General features: G+C 32.7%; 1 protein-coding gene across 1 annotated transcript in view; it reads right to left on the bottom strand.

Annotated features, from left to right (window-relative positions):
• The window catches only part of Lrp1b (LDL receptor related protein 1B), a 1,652,823-nt gene that overhangs the window by 849,730 nt on the left and 783,898 nt on the right, over positions 1–19,195 (bottom strand). The window contains exons 4-5 of the mRNA XM_090342868.1: positions 16,056–16,175; positions 10,429–10,557 (exon numbers count right to left, since the gene is read on the bottom strand). Of these exons, the coding sequence (XP_090198994.1) occupies positions 10,429–10,557; positions 16,056–16,175 (249 nt within the window). The remainder of the gene's footprint in view (positions 1–10,428; positions 10,558–16,055; positions 16,176–19,195) is intronic.

The raw sequence follows: 19,195 nt of genomic DNA, 5'->3' as shown, positions 1-19,195 counted from the left end.
ATTTTTTTTCATTTAATTTGTAAATATTTTGTGCTCACTTTGTAAGTAGTTTACTGTAACTAATGTCAAGTGGTAAGGTAAAAGTTAAAAACTATTTTGGTGGTATATTTTACACATTTCTTTGGTGGCAATATTCTAGAATGAGTTGGAAAGATGTCAGTTGATATGAAAGATGCTATTGATCCTGTGTAGAGTGACACATTACAGGATGGAAGAATAGCTATATATGAAAATTCCCTACTGAACGCAGTTATTAGAGAAAGATCAGCTTCAATAAATCCTTAGAAATATAAAAAAAACAAAACAAAGCAACCAAGAAACCCTCTAAAATGCTTGTGTATCCTAAATTCTACATTTTACATAGAAAATATCAGCATCATTTTAAATTCTAAAAGTGAAGCCGGATTGTGAATATATTGAAAAGTCAACCCATGTCTGGATTTCCAAAGTAGAAATATTACTTTACTATATTGTATTTACTATTTCATAATGTTTCACTTTTTTACTATTTATTTTCTGTAGTAGGAAAATGAAATATCAGGTGTTGAGAACCTAAATAGAAGTGGATTGAGGAAAATTAAAAAGAAACTTACTATAATGAGAAGGTGTGAGAGATTCAGGGATTGTATAGAAATTTTAACTTGACTAGTTTGGAAGAGTGAAAGTATCATGAAAAAAAGTACAAATAAATGAGAACAGAGTCAGTTTTAAGAGAAAATGGCATATTGGGTGTTGGCCCATCAAACCAGTATTTATAACTGCATTTTGTATCCCTGCGTAATACTGAAAGAAACACAGACTAGTCAACTATAGACCTACTTGAATTAACCACAATAGGTATTAAAAATTATATTATATTTCAATTTGCACCTTATTAGTGAAATATTTTTCAGCATTTCTAAAAGATGTTCTAATTTAAATGTGATTATTGAAAAACGATGGGAATGCATTATTTCTCTTCTTAAGAAGATGTAAGATTTACATTTTATAAAAAAAAAAGAGTCAGGATCATACCAAAAGGAAATCAAAGGCGTCTTATTTCCCAAATTAATGGCGCAAATTCTTTGGTAGATTGCTAACTGAAAAAACTCCATCCCTGATTGTCTACAGGCCTTCTTTTACATGTGGTTAAGTTTTCAATTAAATAAACAGAACTTGGGAGAATAAATCCATGTATATTCTTGAATGTCCTTAGGGATAATTTTTAAATAATTAGTATTGAGTATTAAAGTATTTCCATAAATACATTAAAATAATATACTCTGATGACAATCAGGATAATTAGTGACATTTAAGTGATGATTATTTGGTCATTATTAGAACATTCTCTATCCCCGTGTAACTAAGTGACAATTACATATAGAAAACTCTCCAGGAATGGCTAATTCACCTTAGTTACTAAAAGGTGGCCAATGAGTGCTTATCATGTCCTAGGCAACTTCTTAATTGTTAACTTTAATTAGTTACAGGAATACATCTTAATTTAGACATGTTGCTTTATGATGTAGATTGATAATATTTTTTAAATTAAAATGAAATGTGGCCTCTCTTTTGTTTGAAGCCAGCCAGAGCAGGAAAGTATGTGTGTGACTCCTATCTCCAATTAACCAGCAAAAAAACAGAAGTAGACCTGTGCTTCCAATGGTAGTGCGCCAACTTTGAGCAAAATATTTCACGAACAGCTTGTAGGCCCTTAGTTCAAGCCCCAGGATTGGCACAAATAGAAAAAAATGTAAGATCTATTGCTTTACTTCACATTTTCTACTCAGTATATCTAACTTCTAAAATTCATATTTTATATTAACAATACTTTAAAAAGGAACATTTGTTTCATCTTCAAAAGAGGAAACATTATCTTCATTTTTGTAATATTTATTTGTTCAACAAATATTTATTGACTGACTAGCTAATGCCAGGCAATATTATTTCTAGGTGATAGAAATAATATAGTGAAAAATGTCCTTGTTTTCATATAACTTTCGTTTTAGTTGGGGCTAAATAACAACCAAGCAAACAGATATTGTTTAATATCATTTAGAAGATAAATTTCTTTTGGCTTGAAAAACTGATTGATAGAAGGTTACATTTACCAATATCAACAATATAGAAGAAAAAATATTGTTGTGGAACATAATCAGGAGTTTGATCTTTGTATTCAATATTAAAATGGAAGAACTGAGTATAAAGTTCAATATGTGTGTCTGAGGTTCAACAAAGTGGTTCACTTTGGAAATAATAATATGTAAATTTCAATTACTACACACTTTTCAAAGCTACAGGCCTAGGAGGTATTTTGTTTTAGTGTGTGTATGAGTAGTGGGGGGAGGGTGATGTATTTGTGGGCTGGTTCTGGTGCTTGAACTCACAGCCTGGGTTCTGTCCCTGAGATATTTGTGATCAAATCTAGTGTTCTACAACAACTCAGTTTTTAATATTTTAATGGTTAATTGGAGATAAGGGTCTCACAGGCTTTCCTAGCTTTGAAATATCATCCCATACTTCAACTTCAGAAGAACTATGATTACAAGGTAGTCATGAACGGTGGCTCTAGGATGTGTTTAATTTTTTTTTTGTTTACTGTATTTGTGCCCTGCTCTTTGGAGCTATTTCGCTTAAGGCTAATTCTTTAACACTTTAGCAACAACTCCACTTAAGATGTATTTTTAAAGTGTTGACACATACTGAGATGACTTAATCAGCCAGGGAAGCATAGACAGCAAAGAAAAGACAGATTTGAATCATGCAATATTTCTGACAGAACAAGGATGTTGATTACAGAATAACTGGGAGAATTACCATTCAAGGGGAGGGCAAGCTTCCAAGGCATTGTGCTTGGTAAAAGACAAAGGATTCCATGAGGAAACAGTTAACAGTGTGTGCTAACAACTGAAGAACAAGCGCTTCCTGGTGAACTTGCCAATAGTAGTAAATCAGTAATAACAATAATGTAAAGATTATAGCTGTAACGTCAAAAGAAAGAGGAAAAGGTAGGAAAGACTTACACACTGTATCGCTATTCCTAGTGTGGGAATAAAAGGTGGAATGGTAGCTGTAGAGAAAATAAGAGTTCAAGAATTTGTTTTCTTGAAAGCATGCATATATGTCAGTAGACATGTTTTATAAGAATATAAAATAGACATTATAAGTAATGAAAACATATGAGACAAATGTTTTAACTTTTGACAGAAGTGGGAATTGGTGCACAATTATAGGATCAAATTTTGGTAGAAAAAAAAAACTCAATGTTTTCTTCAAATAAAGAAAGACCGAAGTAGAATGTTTCATTCTAAATTCACACAGGGTAATAATGGAATAATGAGGTTAGAGTCAGAAAGATTCTCTTTAGTCTCTTGTATTTTCTCAGGGAAATATATCCAAAAACAAAGAAGATGGAGGTAGAACTATGAAAATTCATTATCTAGAGATAAAGAATCTAGAATGTAATTTAATTTATTTCATTAACTTTTATTAACATGATTGCTGAAATATATACATTTTTTCACATATATTTATTGTAATTATTATTGTATTATTTTACATTATATTCAGCAGATATAAATTATATTACTTCACAAACATTGATAGCCTTTCTCATGTCTTGCTCCCCATTTCCCTCCACCCATCCTCGTCCCCCATCACAACTTATTTTTGAAGGTCACATTTTTCTACCTTGCTATTATTGAAAGATGCTGAAAACACTCTGTAAATGTCTGGCATAATTTAACATATGTTGACTATAACTTAATTTTATGCTGTTTCAATCATTCAAAGTGTATGACATAATTGATTTAATAATTAGGTCAGCATTGTATTTCATGCAATGCACCAATGGCCAATGGAATTTGTGGTCTGGGGGACTAGTGCTAAGAAACACGTATACACTAAAAAAAATAATGAAATGAATTCAATAGATTTTCTTTTCAGAACTACAAGATCTCTAGATATCTTGACTACAGGGAATACTAGTCAAGGATAGCTGTTACAGAATATCAGTCATCAGCATAAGAAAGCAAGATCTCTAGAGAAAAGAGAAGTCAAGGATTTTTTCTATTGATACTATTACTCCAGATTTTGTTCACTACTTGTTGATTTTATTACTATATTCCTTCAAGGGTCATTAAATGTTCTCTTACATATGTGAATAGACAATAATTATATATGCATATATATATATATCTTTGAAGGCTCTTTGATTTTATGGTCTTATAAGTAAAGATAATTTGTATACTTCTCCTGATTTAGGATACATCTGTTCTTTTTATTTTTTATTTTATTTGTGTGTGTGTGTGTGTGTGTGTGTGTGTGTGTGTGTGTGTGTGTCGGTGTGTGTCGGTGTGTGTCGGGGTGTGTCAGTATTAGGGGATTGAATGTAGAGCCCTTTATTCTCATTTGGCCTTTTTGTGCTCTAAGAATTGAACCATACCACCAGCTTCAGGGTTTTGTTGGTTAATTGCATATGAGGAGCTCATGGACTTTTCAGACCCAGCTGGCTTCAAATTGTCATCCTCAGTAGATAGAATTAAAGGTATGACCCACAAGTTTCTGGAATATCCTGGGGAATTCAATAGGTAACAATTATCTCTATTCATGTTTTGAAAAGTAGATATTAGCTATATACATATAATATATATATATATATCCATGCCTCATCTACTTAGCTATTTCTACAAAGATAAATGTGATTCAGTCCTTTCACTTTTTAAAAATAAGATTTCTGAAATTTTAAAATAAGAAGAGGGTTAATTTTAAAACATGGCCATGGGGGTGGGCAGTCCTGGGGCTTGAATTCAGGGCCTGAGCATTGTCCTTTGACACTTTTGCTCAATACTAGTGTTTTGCCACTTGAACCCCAGCACGACTTATGACTTTTTCTGTGTGTGGTACCAGGAATTGAACTCAGGACTTCATATATGCTAGGAAAGCACTCTACCACTAAGCTACTCTCCCAGCCCAAATATAGCACAAGTTATTGAACACTCTAGACTAGGGATTAGTTAATAGTTTGATAGCTCTTATATACTAAGTTAATTTGCCTGTACATGTGCCATCTACTTAAAAAGGCTCTGTTTGTTTTCATATTAACAGACTATAAATATGACAATGTCATTGGCCATACCAAAAGAAGTTACTTTAGATTGATTGCAGTAAATATGTAAATAAAATGGAAACTAAGCTTTATTTCATGCTTGACATTTTATTACATTATGGGTAAAGGAAACGTGTGATGAGACATAAGACACCAGCTTTATGTGCTCTGTTATTAATTTCACAGCTTTGTTACTGGAAAAAAGATTGGAAATGTCAAGAAAAGTGCTAGACTGTGAAGATATCCCCTAGCAAAAGAAATTAGTAAATAAATAGATAACCCCCCAAACAGAAACAAGATCAACATAGAACATTCATTAAATGTTTTCACACCTAACATTTATACACTTGTTAGAAAAATTTTCATAGAAAAGAAAAAGTGCGCACTATGCAATTTGTTTAACTGATCTATTTTTTTTCTTTCTGGGGAATTTAAGTTATAATACAGTGCTGATCCATGGGAAATGAATGGAAAATAACTTTATATTTTATAGAAATACTTTCGATGCTCAGGGTGCTTGTCAGGATTTTAAAGACAATTTGGTATGTCTGAAAAATTCTACAATGTAGAGACTTAAGCAATACAATCGTTATATTTAGAAAAGCTTTTTCTACAACAGTATTTATGTAGTTCAGATTAAAGTCTTCCTAAGACTATATTTATCCAAGGAGAGATCTAGGTGGAAAGCACACAATTAAGGAATATATACAAAATTTCCTCAACCATTTTTTAGTCTTCAGTGCTACAGAAAATTTAGAATCAGTCCTGAATAACAAGGTAAAAGATGTCAAAAACATATATCACACATATATCACAACTGAAGGGCACCTGAGTTGATTCTATATCATATCTATGATAAATAATGCTACCATAAACATGATTGTGCTGAAGGCTTTAATGCAGGCTAGTTGGTGACTTTTGGATAAAAAGCCAGAGAGATTGATGGGTTATTGGGAAGCTCTAAGTTTAGTCATTTGAGGGATCCCCACACTGCTTTCCAGAGGGTTTGATCAAGTTTTTGTTCCCGCCAACAGTGTAGTAGTGTTTCCTTTGGGCCACATCCCCATCTGTTAATATTAGTTTTCTTGATAGTAGCCAATATAAATCTATCTGGTGCGGTGGAATCTCAATTTTGTTTTGATTTGCATTTCTTTTATAGCCAGAGATGTTACACTTTCCTCCTGTGTCTATTGATCATCCTTATTTCTTCTTCAGCGAAGTCTCTCTATATGTCTATGGTATTATTAGGAGAGCACCAAAACAGGGCAATAGCTACATAAATATGACCATTATAAAATGATGCTTATCGAAATGAACTACAAGAAATGGAAAGAAGAGTGCTTTTTTTCTTTATTTGCACTGTTTGTAGTTATTTCTTTTTTCTTTCTTGTTTCCCCTTATTTTATTCCCTGGTGTTACTTTATCTATTTATTTATTTTGGTCATAGGGCTGGAACAATGGGCCTGGCCTGGGCCTGGGCACTGTCCCTGACCTCTTCAGCTCAAGGCTAGCTCTCTACCACTTGAGCCTCAGCATCACTTCCCCTAATGTCACTTAAAAAAAATTCTGGAGCCCGGAGTTTGGCCTACTGTTATAGTGCTTGTTTAGCATGCACAAAGACCCGGTTCAATTCCAAGTACCACATACATAAAAAAGCTGGAAGTGGTGCTAATGCTCAAGTGGTAGAGCTCTAGCCTTGAGAAAGCCAAAGGACAGAGCTCATGCCCTGAGTTCAAGCCCCAGTACTGCCAAAAATACTATACTTCTTGTTTTGTATATACATTTATCTGATTTGGGGAAGGATGGGGAATTACATAAATGGTGGGGCAAAGGATGATCCAATTGAACAGTGATACTCTTTGGATACTATGTTTGAAATGAACTTAACAACTTGAGAGGGGGTATAGGAGTACCGGAGGGAAGAAGAAACACTGCTCAAAAATACTCATTTCTTGACTTAAATAACTGAAACTCCTCTGTACATCACTGTTAAAATAAATCACATTTTAAAAAAATGATTTCCCATTTGCTGTTAGAGTTGTCAGATTTTCAACACCTTTATTTCTTTATTGCTAAAGATAAGGAAAATTCAAAAGCTTCTAACCAACAGTTTCCAAGTTCATACACTTTTCTAGACATCAAGATAAATTCCTACACATACTGTTTACATACTGCCAATAATTTTATCCCTACTATGTGTGAAAGAGAAAGAACAAGGAATCTGCATTAATATACTGATGCCTACCTACTGCGTACCTGGGATTTTTCATATCTCATCATATTGTAAAGCACCCACCACATTAATAAGAACTATGATGTGGTCCCTCTAAGAAGAGTAAAACTGGGGTCAGTAGTGTGGACTGGTGGTAGAATGCTTGCCTAACATGGCACAAGACTCTCGGTTTAATTCCTTGAAAACATATACACAGAAAAATCTGGAAGTGTTGGTGTGGCTCAAGGGGCAGAGCCTAAAATGTCTTTTCTTCATTTTTCCCTATATCAACGTATGCCAAAAATCAGAGCTGTAAAATGTTTTGAAATTATTTACAGGAATTTCAAGTTGATGGTGGAAAAGATGCCCATTTTTTCCTAGGTGTCATGTGATATTTACACAATTGAATGATCCAATAATCTACTGAGGGGCATCTGGGTTGATTCCATATTTTCACTATGGTAAACAGTGCTGCAATGAATATCACTGTGCTAGTAGCTTTAGTATGTCCTAGGTTCTGGATGTTTGGGTAAATGCCAAGGTCATGTGCTGGGTCATATGGAAGCTCAATGTTTAGTCTTGTGAGGAATTGCTATACTGCTTTCCACAGTGGTTGAATGATGTTGCCTCATCTGTAAGGAAATGAAAAGACTTCAAAAAGTCACATTTAGTGAAGTAAGCCAGACCCAAAGGAAAATAGACTCAATGGTTTCCTCATTTGTAATAATTAGTATACATCTAGGACTCTCCTAGCAAAAGATTACAATAGCTCAAACCTAGGTCATATAGAATGAGACTAAAAGGAAGGAACTCTAGGATATGGAAACAAGAGCTTTATATTTTGTGATTGTTGTTGTTAATGTACTATGTTATTTCTCTTCTATTTTTTTGCCCTCAGATTAATCTCATATCTTTACTGAAAGGGGGAAAATAAGATGATTGGGAGGGGTAGGGGTAAGGAAATGGGGACAAAACACGAGAAGGGGTATCAATATGTGAGAAGTAATGTACTTACTACCCACTAAATGTAACTAACTCCTCTATACATTACCTTGATGATTAAAAAATTCTTACAAATGAAAAAAACTCTTAATACTTAGTTTGAATGTTATTATGTACATACCAGTCTAATCAATGAACACTACTTGCTGTTATTTATGCTGTTGTGTGTCTTCTAGCATAAATCATTGTCATTCAAGCATGTTCTATAAGTAACTACGATGAATATTGTTTAATTCTTTTCTCTTGGAAATTTCTTGTTTTAAGATAAAAGGACACATTAATGTGTAATTTACAATTAGGACAGATTAATTTCAAAAGTTCTCCCAGCTCTATATTCATTCTGTATTCTACATCTCAGAATCCATCTTACTAATTATAGAAAGAGGAAAAAGTTTGAATTAATGTATTAGTAATAAAAGGAATTCTTGTCTAGCAATGCCTTCTCCTGTCTGCTGCAGTGCTCCAAATCCCCTCATTATATTCTAATTATTTGCTAAAGGTTCTCTTAGTGATTATGAATTTTACTTGCTTGAAAAGAGATATTAGACAGGCAGGATGACCTACTAACTCATATTAATGCACCTAAATATCACCTATAGACACATTGGAATTAGGACCTACCTGTAAAGAAGAGGTCATAATAATATCTTAGGCTGAACCTCTTCAATGCATTTGTAATCACCTTCTCAGTCAATTAACTCTGTCTGATAACATAAATGGTTACTTCTCCCAGCAACTTTGATATTTGTCTTCTGGAATGACAATCTCAGAACTCTCTACTTGACTATAGCTCTGCTTTCACCTCACCATTTGGACTTAATGTTTCCATATCTTTCAGAAATATGGGAAACATTTAGATAAACCCATTGTTTTGCCTCAGCTTATTCTGAACATTCTTTGGTTTTCCAGAAGCTAAGAGTCCTGTAATACTAGAAAAATTCAGGATCTAAAGTCCAGTAAGGGAGAAGTATAAAGGAACAACTACAACAAAAACAACAATAACAAAAACAAAAAGAGATGGAGAAACATCATCCAATTAACTAACAAGAAGATGAGTGGAGCTTTAAGAAAAACACAGTGCAATTCATAACATTTTTTTAGCTCTAGTCAGGCACAATGATACTAGTGTATGTAATGAATTGCCACAAAAATTAAAAAGTTGGCCCATTAACTAGAATTTAATATAGACATACAGACAAATTTCCTTCTAGTTTACTTGTAATAAATATAAGAAAACTAAAATACTTATATGAATTATAATGAAATAACTTCTTAAAGTAAGTATAGATATAAAACCAATCATAAATTTTCATGAATCTTTCCTCATGAATTTTACACACACGTTTGTGTAAATATATGTGTATTCTGCAGAACTAACTGATGTTTGTTACAAATTATCACTGTAATTACTAGTAACGCATTCTCAAATTATAAACAACACAATTTCTCATACTAGCTATTTATCTTTGAGCTTCTGTATACAAATATTATCTTTAAATGCACGGCATAGAGATCAAATCACTTTTTGACCCATTCTAGAAACCAATTTCCTTAACCTCTTAGGACATTCTCTTGTGCATCTCTTCCCAGTAACATCCTATTATTGTAAGATAGCATCTTTGGATAGAAAAAAAAAAAGAAGTACTTCCTTTATCATATCATATTCTTCTAGCGCATCCACAGAACTATTGGGTAGATCAATAGAAACAATGAAGAACAAGCATTCAACTTCTATAGTACATCAATATTTTGAATCAGAACTCTCAGTAGTGAGAAAAAGTGGACCATATAACATAATTTAATAGTTCTCAATTTCTGGCTCTCCTTTAAACATATAGGGTTTTAGAAACCAGGAACCAGTTATTAAACTCTAGATAGAAAGATGATGGGTAATTCAAACCAATGAATCCATCCTTATCCCTTTGAACAGGTTTGTTAATTAGAAAAAGACTATAAAGAAGAAGGTTTATAATCATTTGTGACAAGTGGAAGAAATTCTGTGAAGTTTTAAGTGAAATTCTATTAAATTGAAAGAAAATCTATCACTTCAAAATTCACAATGCTGTACTATATTTCTAAAGAAAAGGAACAAGAAATTCTGGAAGGACAGAAATTGACTGAGACCTACCACTTTTAGCTTTGCAAGACCGGTTGTCTGTCTGCAAGATGTACCCTTCCACACAACCACAGGTGTAGGATCCGTGTGTATTTATGCAGGTCTGGCTACAGGCACCGTAAATGGTACATTCATCTTGATCTAAAAGGAAAAAGGAACAATTTCAAACAGCTATATTCTTTAATCTTTTTTATTTTCTTTGAATTGAACCTTTCTTTTTTTCATTTTAGAAGTAGAATATTGTCTGGAAAAAAAAAAGAGTTAAGCCCAATAAATCACTTTCAAACCACAGCTATTGAACACCAAATTCATTGTTGCCTTAATGTTTATCGAGATAAAAGATCAAATTTTAGATCAATTCTTTTATTATATAATATCTATTTTCACTTATAATGAGAAAGTAAGATGTGCCCAGATACGCTTATGAATGTAACAAAAGGCACTGTAATTAGTAACTAGTGAATTCTTCCAGTCTTTGGAACCCTGCCTTCCTAAATTTTAAAAAAAGAATTAATCTAGCAACATGATTTTCAATCCACAGTTTAAATAAGATTTCAGGACCATGCCATTTATACAGTATCCACACAAATGATAAAGATAATATTACAATCACTATTGAAATTTTATTTTATTATTTCTGATTCTTATTCTAAGTCTTTGCTTCTGCTTGTCTCAACTCTTCCTTCCTCTAGTTTCTGATTTAAGTCTCCAAGAACAATAGGTACGTAATGATTACTCACTAACTTAGCAAACAAATAGACATTCTCCCAATAACTAATTATTTAGACAATTATTGACTTTTGTGTTCTGATCATTATAACAACCCATAAAAACAACTAAGTTGGATATAATATAATAACCTTATATATGATAAAATGTTATAATGACATAATAGATTGATAGATAATAACTATAAAATGTTATGATGATATTTCCTCTGAGTAAAGGCATATTCCATGTATGTTGGAAATAAAGAAATAGTGAAATTGCTTGGGCTCCAATATTCTCTTGTACCAAGTGACAACGTAACATAGAATCAAGTAAAACATAGAACTATAGAAAATTATATTTCTATATATATATAAAAATTATATTTTAAAGACAAATTTTGACCTAAATCAGTCACAATAGAAATGGAGAGAATTGGATATACTGAAAGATTTAAGAAATAGAGGATAGAATATTGGAAAACTAAATGTGATAGAAGCATACACTGTCCATCTTTGAATAGATAATGTTAGATGTACAGACTTGAATGAAAATATCTATCAATCTATTATGTCATTATAACATTTTATCATATATAAAGTTATTATATTATGTCCTTCATCCTGGAGTTATCACATATTCAAGTACCAATTAATTTCTGTAGCTACGTGTTTGAAATTATCATTGACCTTTCTATTTCTCCTCTCACTGCTATTATTAAAATATGAAAAAAATTACAATATATAAACACAAATTTTCTTTTGGACTCCTGTTTCACAATTTCCTTCTGGGAAAACCTAAGCCAGTAAAAAGTTTAATGGGAAATAAAAAGGATTGCTGAGTAGCATGAGGCTGTTTAAATTGGAAAAGTGTACGTTCCTGTTGAATTAATTAGAGCTTTTCTTAGATTTCTTCAGAGTCTCATAGCAACCGGAAGTTAGTTAGGATAGCTAATGTAAAATCAGTAACATTATGAGGAAGAACAATGTTTGGAGCTAAATCTATAATAATGTTGAAAGAAATTTAGTTTTACACTTGGTGAAGTCCAGTTTCTTTTACTAATTTCACAGAAGTGATTCTTCCCTACTTTCACAGATTTTTCAACTTTAATAATATAGTCTTCTGTTTCAGCTCTTATGATATGATTATGTTACCCAGAAGATAAAATATGATTAATGATTTCTTTTGTTCTGTGTACTTAACCAGAATGTACTGCTGTGACACAGATTTAGGATTAGACACGTCATTGCTTACAATGCTTCTCTCAGTTTTATTTTTACTTTTTTTCTCCTTAAGGACAATAATTTGACTTGAAATATAGTTTCAGCAAAGAATGAATGATTCTCAGACATCTCTGTGAAAGGGTGCAGCAAAAATAGGAATATCTCTTTCGATTTCATAATTTCAAGATGATTGTCATGCAATTCTTTACTAATGTACAACAGAAGAAACTAGCTATGGTTGTGCTAATATAAGTGTCTAGGAGACGAGGGAATGACGTGTTTGAGTTCTACTTTCGCAAAAGAAACTGCAAATCCTGATCCCTGGAGAAATATATAATAGATGAATTTACAGGCATTCAGGGGTATTAGAGCCCAATGTGTATCACTAACGCTGAGTTCCTTTTAATTATAGATCACATGACTTTTGTGATTATGAGGGCTTTAATGTTGCCCTGATATTTTAAGAAATTCTCTCTCTCTCTCTCTCTCTCTCTCTCTCTCTCTCTCTCTCTCTCTCTCTATATATATATATATATATATATATATATATATATATCCTGCTGATTGTTTTATTTGGTTGAAAGCAATGTGACACAAATTAGCTGATTATTTTTCCACCCTATTTCAGCTAAAGAATCATATAAGTATACATCTATAATTTTTATAACATTTAAATCATATACAAAAGGAACTATGATATTAAATTCAAATCTCAAGTATACCAAACAAGAAGCCTGTTCACAAAAACAAAGAGGATCTTTACACAGGAGTTTTCAATCTCTTTTTTATTATTTAGAATCTAGGTGACATTAAGCATGCCAACTGACACCAAAGGATACCTACTTTGTTATTATTGTTTTTAAGTTTTTGAATGCTATTTTCATTAATGCTTTATTTATAGGTGTTTGTGTTGATGATACTGGGGTTTAAATGTCTGACCTCATGCTCATTAAATGGGTGCTCTAGCACTTGAGCCATGTTCCCAGCCCTAATGAATTTTTTTACCTTTATGATCTCTGTAACGCTAAGAATGTTGAGGCCAAAGTGTATAATAATCAGGGAACTACAGTTACTATGGAAAATTTTGTAATTAATAGTAGGAGTTTGGGTAATATAGCTATCCTCTGATTTTTATGGGAATTATTGAATATTTTTGTTTGCTTAATATATATTGAAAGGGTACATGTTTATGGCCATATACAATACCTTAAAATGTATAGGGTTTCAAAGTACTGTGGAAACACAGTATATATAGCTTATTCTCAATGGATTGCTGTGTGTGTTTATGTGTATCTTTACATGCATATAATTTTACTGAAGGTAATGGAGAGAAAACTAAGCTTATTCAGTATAACAGAGGGTATAATTCTTGTTTTGCCATCATTTGTTATAGAATATGTACTAAAACAGTAATTATTTTTTTCCTTCAAGATTCTAGAGACTTGAATAGGGTCCAATTCATGAGAAGCAAATGCTCTAACATTGAGCAATACTCCCCAAAATTAGAATTAAGAAATTAAAAGTATTTTGTATCAAGTTAGGGGCATCTGGGTTGGTTCCATATCTTTGCTATTGTAAATAGTGCTGCAAGGAACATCCTTATGCTAGTGCACTTAGTATGTCCTAGTTTCTGGACAATTGGGTAAATGCCAATTTACCCAATTTAGTGGAATTACTGGGTCACAGGGGAGCTCTATGTTTAGTCTTTTGACGAACTGCCATACTGCTTTCCATAGTGGTTGAACGAGTTTGCACTCCCAACAACAGTAGTAGTGATCCCTCCTGGCCACATCCTCTCCAGCAGCTGTTTTTGTTATTAGATTTCTTGATCATGGCCATTCTAACTTGAGTGAGGTAGAATCTTAGAATTGTTTTGATTTCATTTCTTTTATGGCCAGAGATGTCGAGCATTTCTTTATGTGTCTATAGGCCATTCTTATTTCTTCAGAGAAGACTCTTTAAGATTTTGGCCCATCTTTTAATGTTATGGTTGTTTCTTTGGAGATTAGAATTGTATTCATACACAATGGAATTCTATGCTGCTGTCAAAAAGAAAGACATCACCCCATTTGTAAGGAAATTTAAAGACTTAGAAAAAAATCATATTAAGTGAAGTAAGCTAGACTCAAAAGAACATAGGCTCTATGGTTTCCCTCATTCATCATAATCAGTAGAAACCTTGGACTCTCCTAGCTGATATTTACAATAGAACAAAACCTAGACACATAAGGCCATATAGAATGACACTAAAGGAACGGAGCTCCAGGATATAGAAACAAAAGCCATATAAAGAATGATTGTTATCTCTCATCTCTTTTACTGTCCCTCGGTTATCTCATATTGTTACAGTATTTTACCTTGTTATCTGATATATTGAATGTATGCTTATTTGGTCATTTGAAATAGGCTAGGGAAGGGGGAAAACAAGATGAGGGGCAAGTGTGGGGGGAGGGAAATGGGGACCAAGACATGAGAAAGGGTATCAATGTATGTGAGTTAATGCACCTTCTATCTGGTGAATATAATGTAACCCTTCCATTAATTACAATAAAATTATGAAAAAGAAATTGAAAGTAGCTTTCTATCTATTGATAGATACAGATACAGTTATATATGCATGCATTTATAATTGATACCTATAAAACGTCATTTTCAGTAAAGTGATGAGAAGTATATTATTAGTTGTGGGGCACATCATTCCAGGGATATGGAAACCTGTGTTTTAAAAGGAGGCCTAATTCATGGCCCAGTGCTCATTTTCTGGTCTTGGGAGTGCACCTGCCTGAGATGGTGCCTTCTGCCATGTTGGAAACTGTAGCTCTGGTTTGTGATGTAAAATAAGGCTACCTCTGGGACAGGCCCAGAACCCCTCAGCCCTCTTTGACAGCACATGATTTCCCTTCTTTACCTACCTCCCCTGTCCTGCCCACCTTTGTGCTGATAGGCTCCTGCCTCCTATAATTAGCTGAAAGTACTTCCACAATAAAGGAGTTCCTGCCTTTATGGATCTCCCTGATGTGTCTGATTGTCCTCCTGTAAGGGAGGGCTGGGTGCAGGTGGCCCTTTCCTTTCTTGATTCGTCTTGGTGGGGGCAGTTCTCTCTATCCCTTCTGCGGGTCGGGAGGGACTGAGGACTAAAATCCCTGACAATTAGTAACTGTAATAATGTCTAATAGACTATAGCAATGTGACAGTCAGTCACTTAAGAAGTTAAGGAATTAAGTACATTGTGGTAATAGCAAATTTTTCCTGGCTGACATTTCCCAGTTTGATATTATTGATCTCAAAATACCTTGGTAACTTTCATTCAGGAAGCATTTATAAACATTTGATTAATGTGTAATTTGAATTTTTAGTTCATAGCCTACATGCTGGGGGCTTTTATCTAGAGCATGTGTTACTATTATGTGCATGAGTATTTTGAAACATGGGCCTAATGGTGGACATAGGTCACAGGAGACATGGTCATGAAAAGAATTGTGAGCCTTGGCCTCTTCTGTGCTTTCTTTCTGGCCATGAGGTGAATGAGCTTCTACCATCACCTATTTCCACCGTTAGTACAGGCCCAAAGCAACAGAGCCAATCAACTAAAAACTGCAAATTCCATCTATGAGCCAAAATAAACCCTTTATTTTTCCGTGTTAATTATCTCTTACCATATTTTACTACAATAACGAAAACCCAAGTAATGTTACATTTCCCACTTACCTTTACAACTTCTCCCATCCTCTCTTATTTCAAATCCATCTTCACAAAAGCATCTCGTATTGTTTCTGACAATTGCACATTTATACTGACAATTTAGCTGCTGGCAACTTGATAACAATTCTGTAGAAGAAAAATAAATTTGATCATTATATTGGACTCTACATTTTGTTTAAATTTAAATATTATTGATATTCATTACATAACCTTAATAATAAATTTTGTTTTCCCTTAGTTTCCATGATTGATATAGAATGAAACTCTCTTTTAAAGTACATTGATTTGTGTTTGCTTGAAATATTAATGAAATTAAGATCAATTTGTTTTCCACTTTTTAGCATATTACTAGGTTCAAAGTCACAAATCCATCTAAATTCTAGTAACTTAAATTATTTCAAGAGAAAAAAATGTAAACTCAGTGGTTTTCCATCCATGTCTTTTCCATCACACATATCTATTGATTTTTCTGTCTTTCAAAAGCTTGTTTTGATTTAACAATCCATGTGTAACCTTCATAGGAATCAATGTAAATATATTCCATATCAATGATTTGTTTTTTCCATCAGTGGAAAATGTGCAAGTAGTGGACTTCATATTTTTCATTGTATCTTAATTGTCTCAAAGGAAGGATGTCATTAAAACAAAATTTTGCGAAGTGTTAGAGCAAATTAGAACTCAATATGATACTTGTTTGAAACTAGATGAAATATAAGTGGAGTATATATATAAAAATAATCTCTAATGGGGAAAGATTTGTTAAGCTAGAAAAAAGTATTTTTAGAAGATGTAGCTAATTTTTCCTGACAGAAGGTAGGATTATTACAATATTGTAGCAATATTGTTTTAACTTTTATTTTGTAGAAGAAAAGTAACTGTCATGAACATAAAAATAAATGAGCCAAACTTGTTGTTATTTTCCCTAAAGTTAGCTAGTGCATTAGGAAAGTATAAATTATGATGTGAAGTGTATAAAATCCACTGTGGGAAAATAAAAGACATCTAAAATAAAAATATTCCAAATTGAATACAGAGTATTTCATTAAGAAATTAACCACGCATTGTGTCTTATAACCCAGTTTTTTTTCAATTCTCTCATAACACTATTCCCCACATCTTTGCACTGCATATTTCTTTTTGGGGGGGTGGAAAAGTAAAGATATTTCTTAGGCCACCATTTAAGGGAAAATGTCAGGCTGCCAAGCACAATGAAAATGTCTCCACTGCATATTTCTGTATAGCTTCTGCTATACACATAATCATTACTCCTATCTTTCAAATATATTTGAAGTCACTATAAAAGTTGCTGTGAAACTCCTGTGCACAAATTTCATCTCTTCCCTGTTTGAGAGTCTCTGTTCCACTTATTTTCCTATCACCACTTCTTTCTGTTATGTTAGGTCAGGGTTGACAAACTAAGACCAAGCTATACTGTTGAAATTAAGTTTTATGAAAACAAAACTACATCATTATTCGCATATTGCCTGTGACTACTTTTACACTACCTCTGAGACTATATGATCCCCATAGCCTTAAATATTTATGAGTCTTTTAAAAAATTCTGAATCATATACTCAGCATCAAACATGCTTACTTTTTCACAATTTTTAAAAACAATCACTAGAACTCACTTCTAGTAGTTACTATTGTTAATTTATCACTTCTATATTTAATACAAATCTATAAAATATACATAATATAAGCATACATATATCTATATGATATATAATATAATGCACATCATATTTCATCATACTCATATATAAATATAATTTACACAATATATTATATAGACTAAAATTATAAAAATATATATTTATATGTATATATACTCAATATAGGTTAATGTGTATAAATATCTACTATCATTTCTGTTCTTAATCTCATTTCTATCTTTCTCTTTTTCTACCATATACCATATATAAAATTATTGTCCCTGGAAATACATTTCTGGTGTTCTTGATGTATTTTCAATAGATATAAAAGTCAATTATTTAAACTTAGGCATTGATGGTTCAGGTTCAGTTGGCTAAAATCTGAGAATCATGCTTTGAACCCAGCCAAGGGAAGAAAATCTGTGAGAATCATTATTCTAATTCTCACTTAAAAGCCATAAATGGCAATTGGCTAAGTGATAGAGCAAAAAATGCTAAGAAATACCAGGTTGTATGTTTAAACCACAAAACTATAGAAAAACACAAAAACAATTTCTAATTTATATGATTGAATATTGAGCTAATACAAATTATGCTATAATAGAGCTTAACATGCTCAATATGCAATAACCATGGATTTGCCTATGAAACACACTTCCATAAAAATGGAATTATTGTGTTTAAAAATTATTTCTCTCTAATTCATATTGAATTGCTATAAAATAAGACATTGTTATGCATGAGATTCTGGAAATATGTAAACTCTTTGTTATCTTACAGTGTAGAGAAGGTGAGGCTAGTAGTTGGTAACTGACCAAAAATAATACTGTAAATCTGTGAAATAAATGCACAGTCCGGTCAGTTTGAATGCAAAATTCATGTTTCTAATACATGCTCTGACCTTTACAATCTTTAATGATTGGAACAATGAAATACCCTTTACTTAATCCATTATTGCTATTTTTGTTTGCATTCTAGATATTTAATTATAGGTTGTAAAAAATATTTCACAACCCTGGCAGAAGTAAATGGCTTATGCCTAGAATCCTAGCTAGTCAGGAGGAGGCTGAGATCTGAGGATCACTGGTAAAAGTCAGCATGAGCATGAAGCTCCAAGAGACCCTAATCTCCAATAACTACTCAAAAATCCAGAAGTGAGTCAGCTCAACTGGTTGATCACACATCTTGAGCAAAATGAATCTCAAAGACCAAGCTGAGGCCCAGACTCCATCAAAAAAAAAAAAAAAAGAAATGTTTCACAATTGTGCGAGTGTGTGCGTATGCATCTGTGTGTGTGTGTGTGTGTGTGTGTGTGAGTGTGTGTGTGTAATCAATAAATCAACAAAATTACCTAACTTTCAAATGAGAATTAACAGGAGACACCGTTTTTGTCCATTAAATTAAACTACATCCCAAGACTGTTAATTTACCTCCTAAACTGTGATAATAGAGTTGTCAGATTTTGTTTGATTATTGTGGAATCAATCCAAA

Source organism: Megascapheus bottae, chromosome 12 (genome assembly GCF_031878675.1).
Source record: "Megascapheus bottae isolate mThoBot1 chromosome 12, mThoBot2.hap1, whole genome shotgun sequence".
NCBI lineage: Eukaryota > Metazoa > Chordata > Mammalia > Rodentia > Geomyidae > Megascapheus > Megascapheus bottae.
Note: the sequence above shows the minus strand (reverse complement) of the source record. Positions and strands in the feature narration are given on the sequence as shown.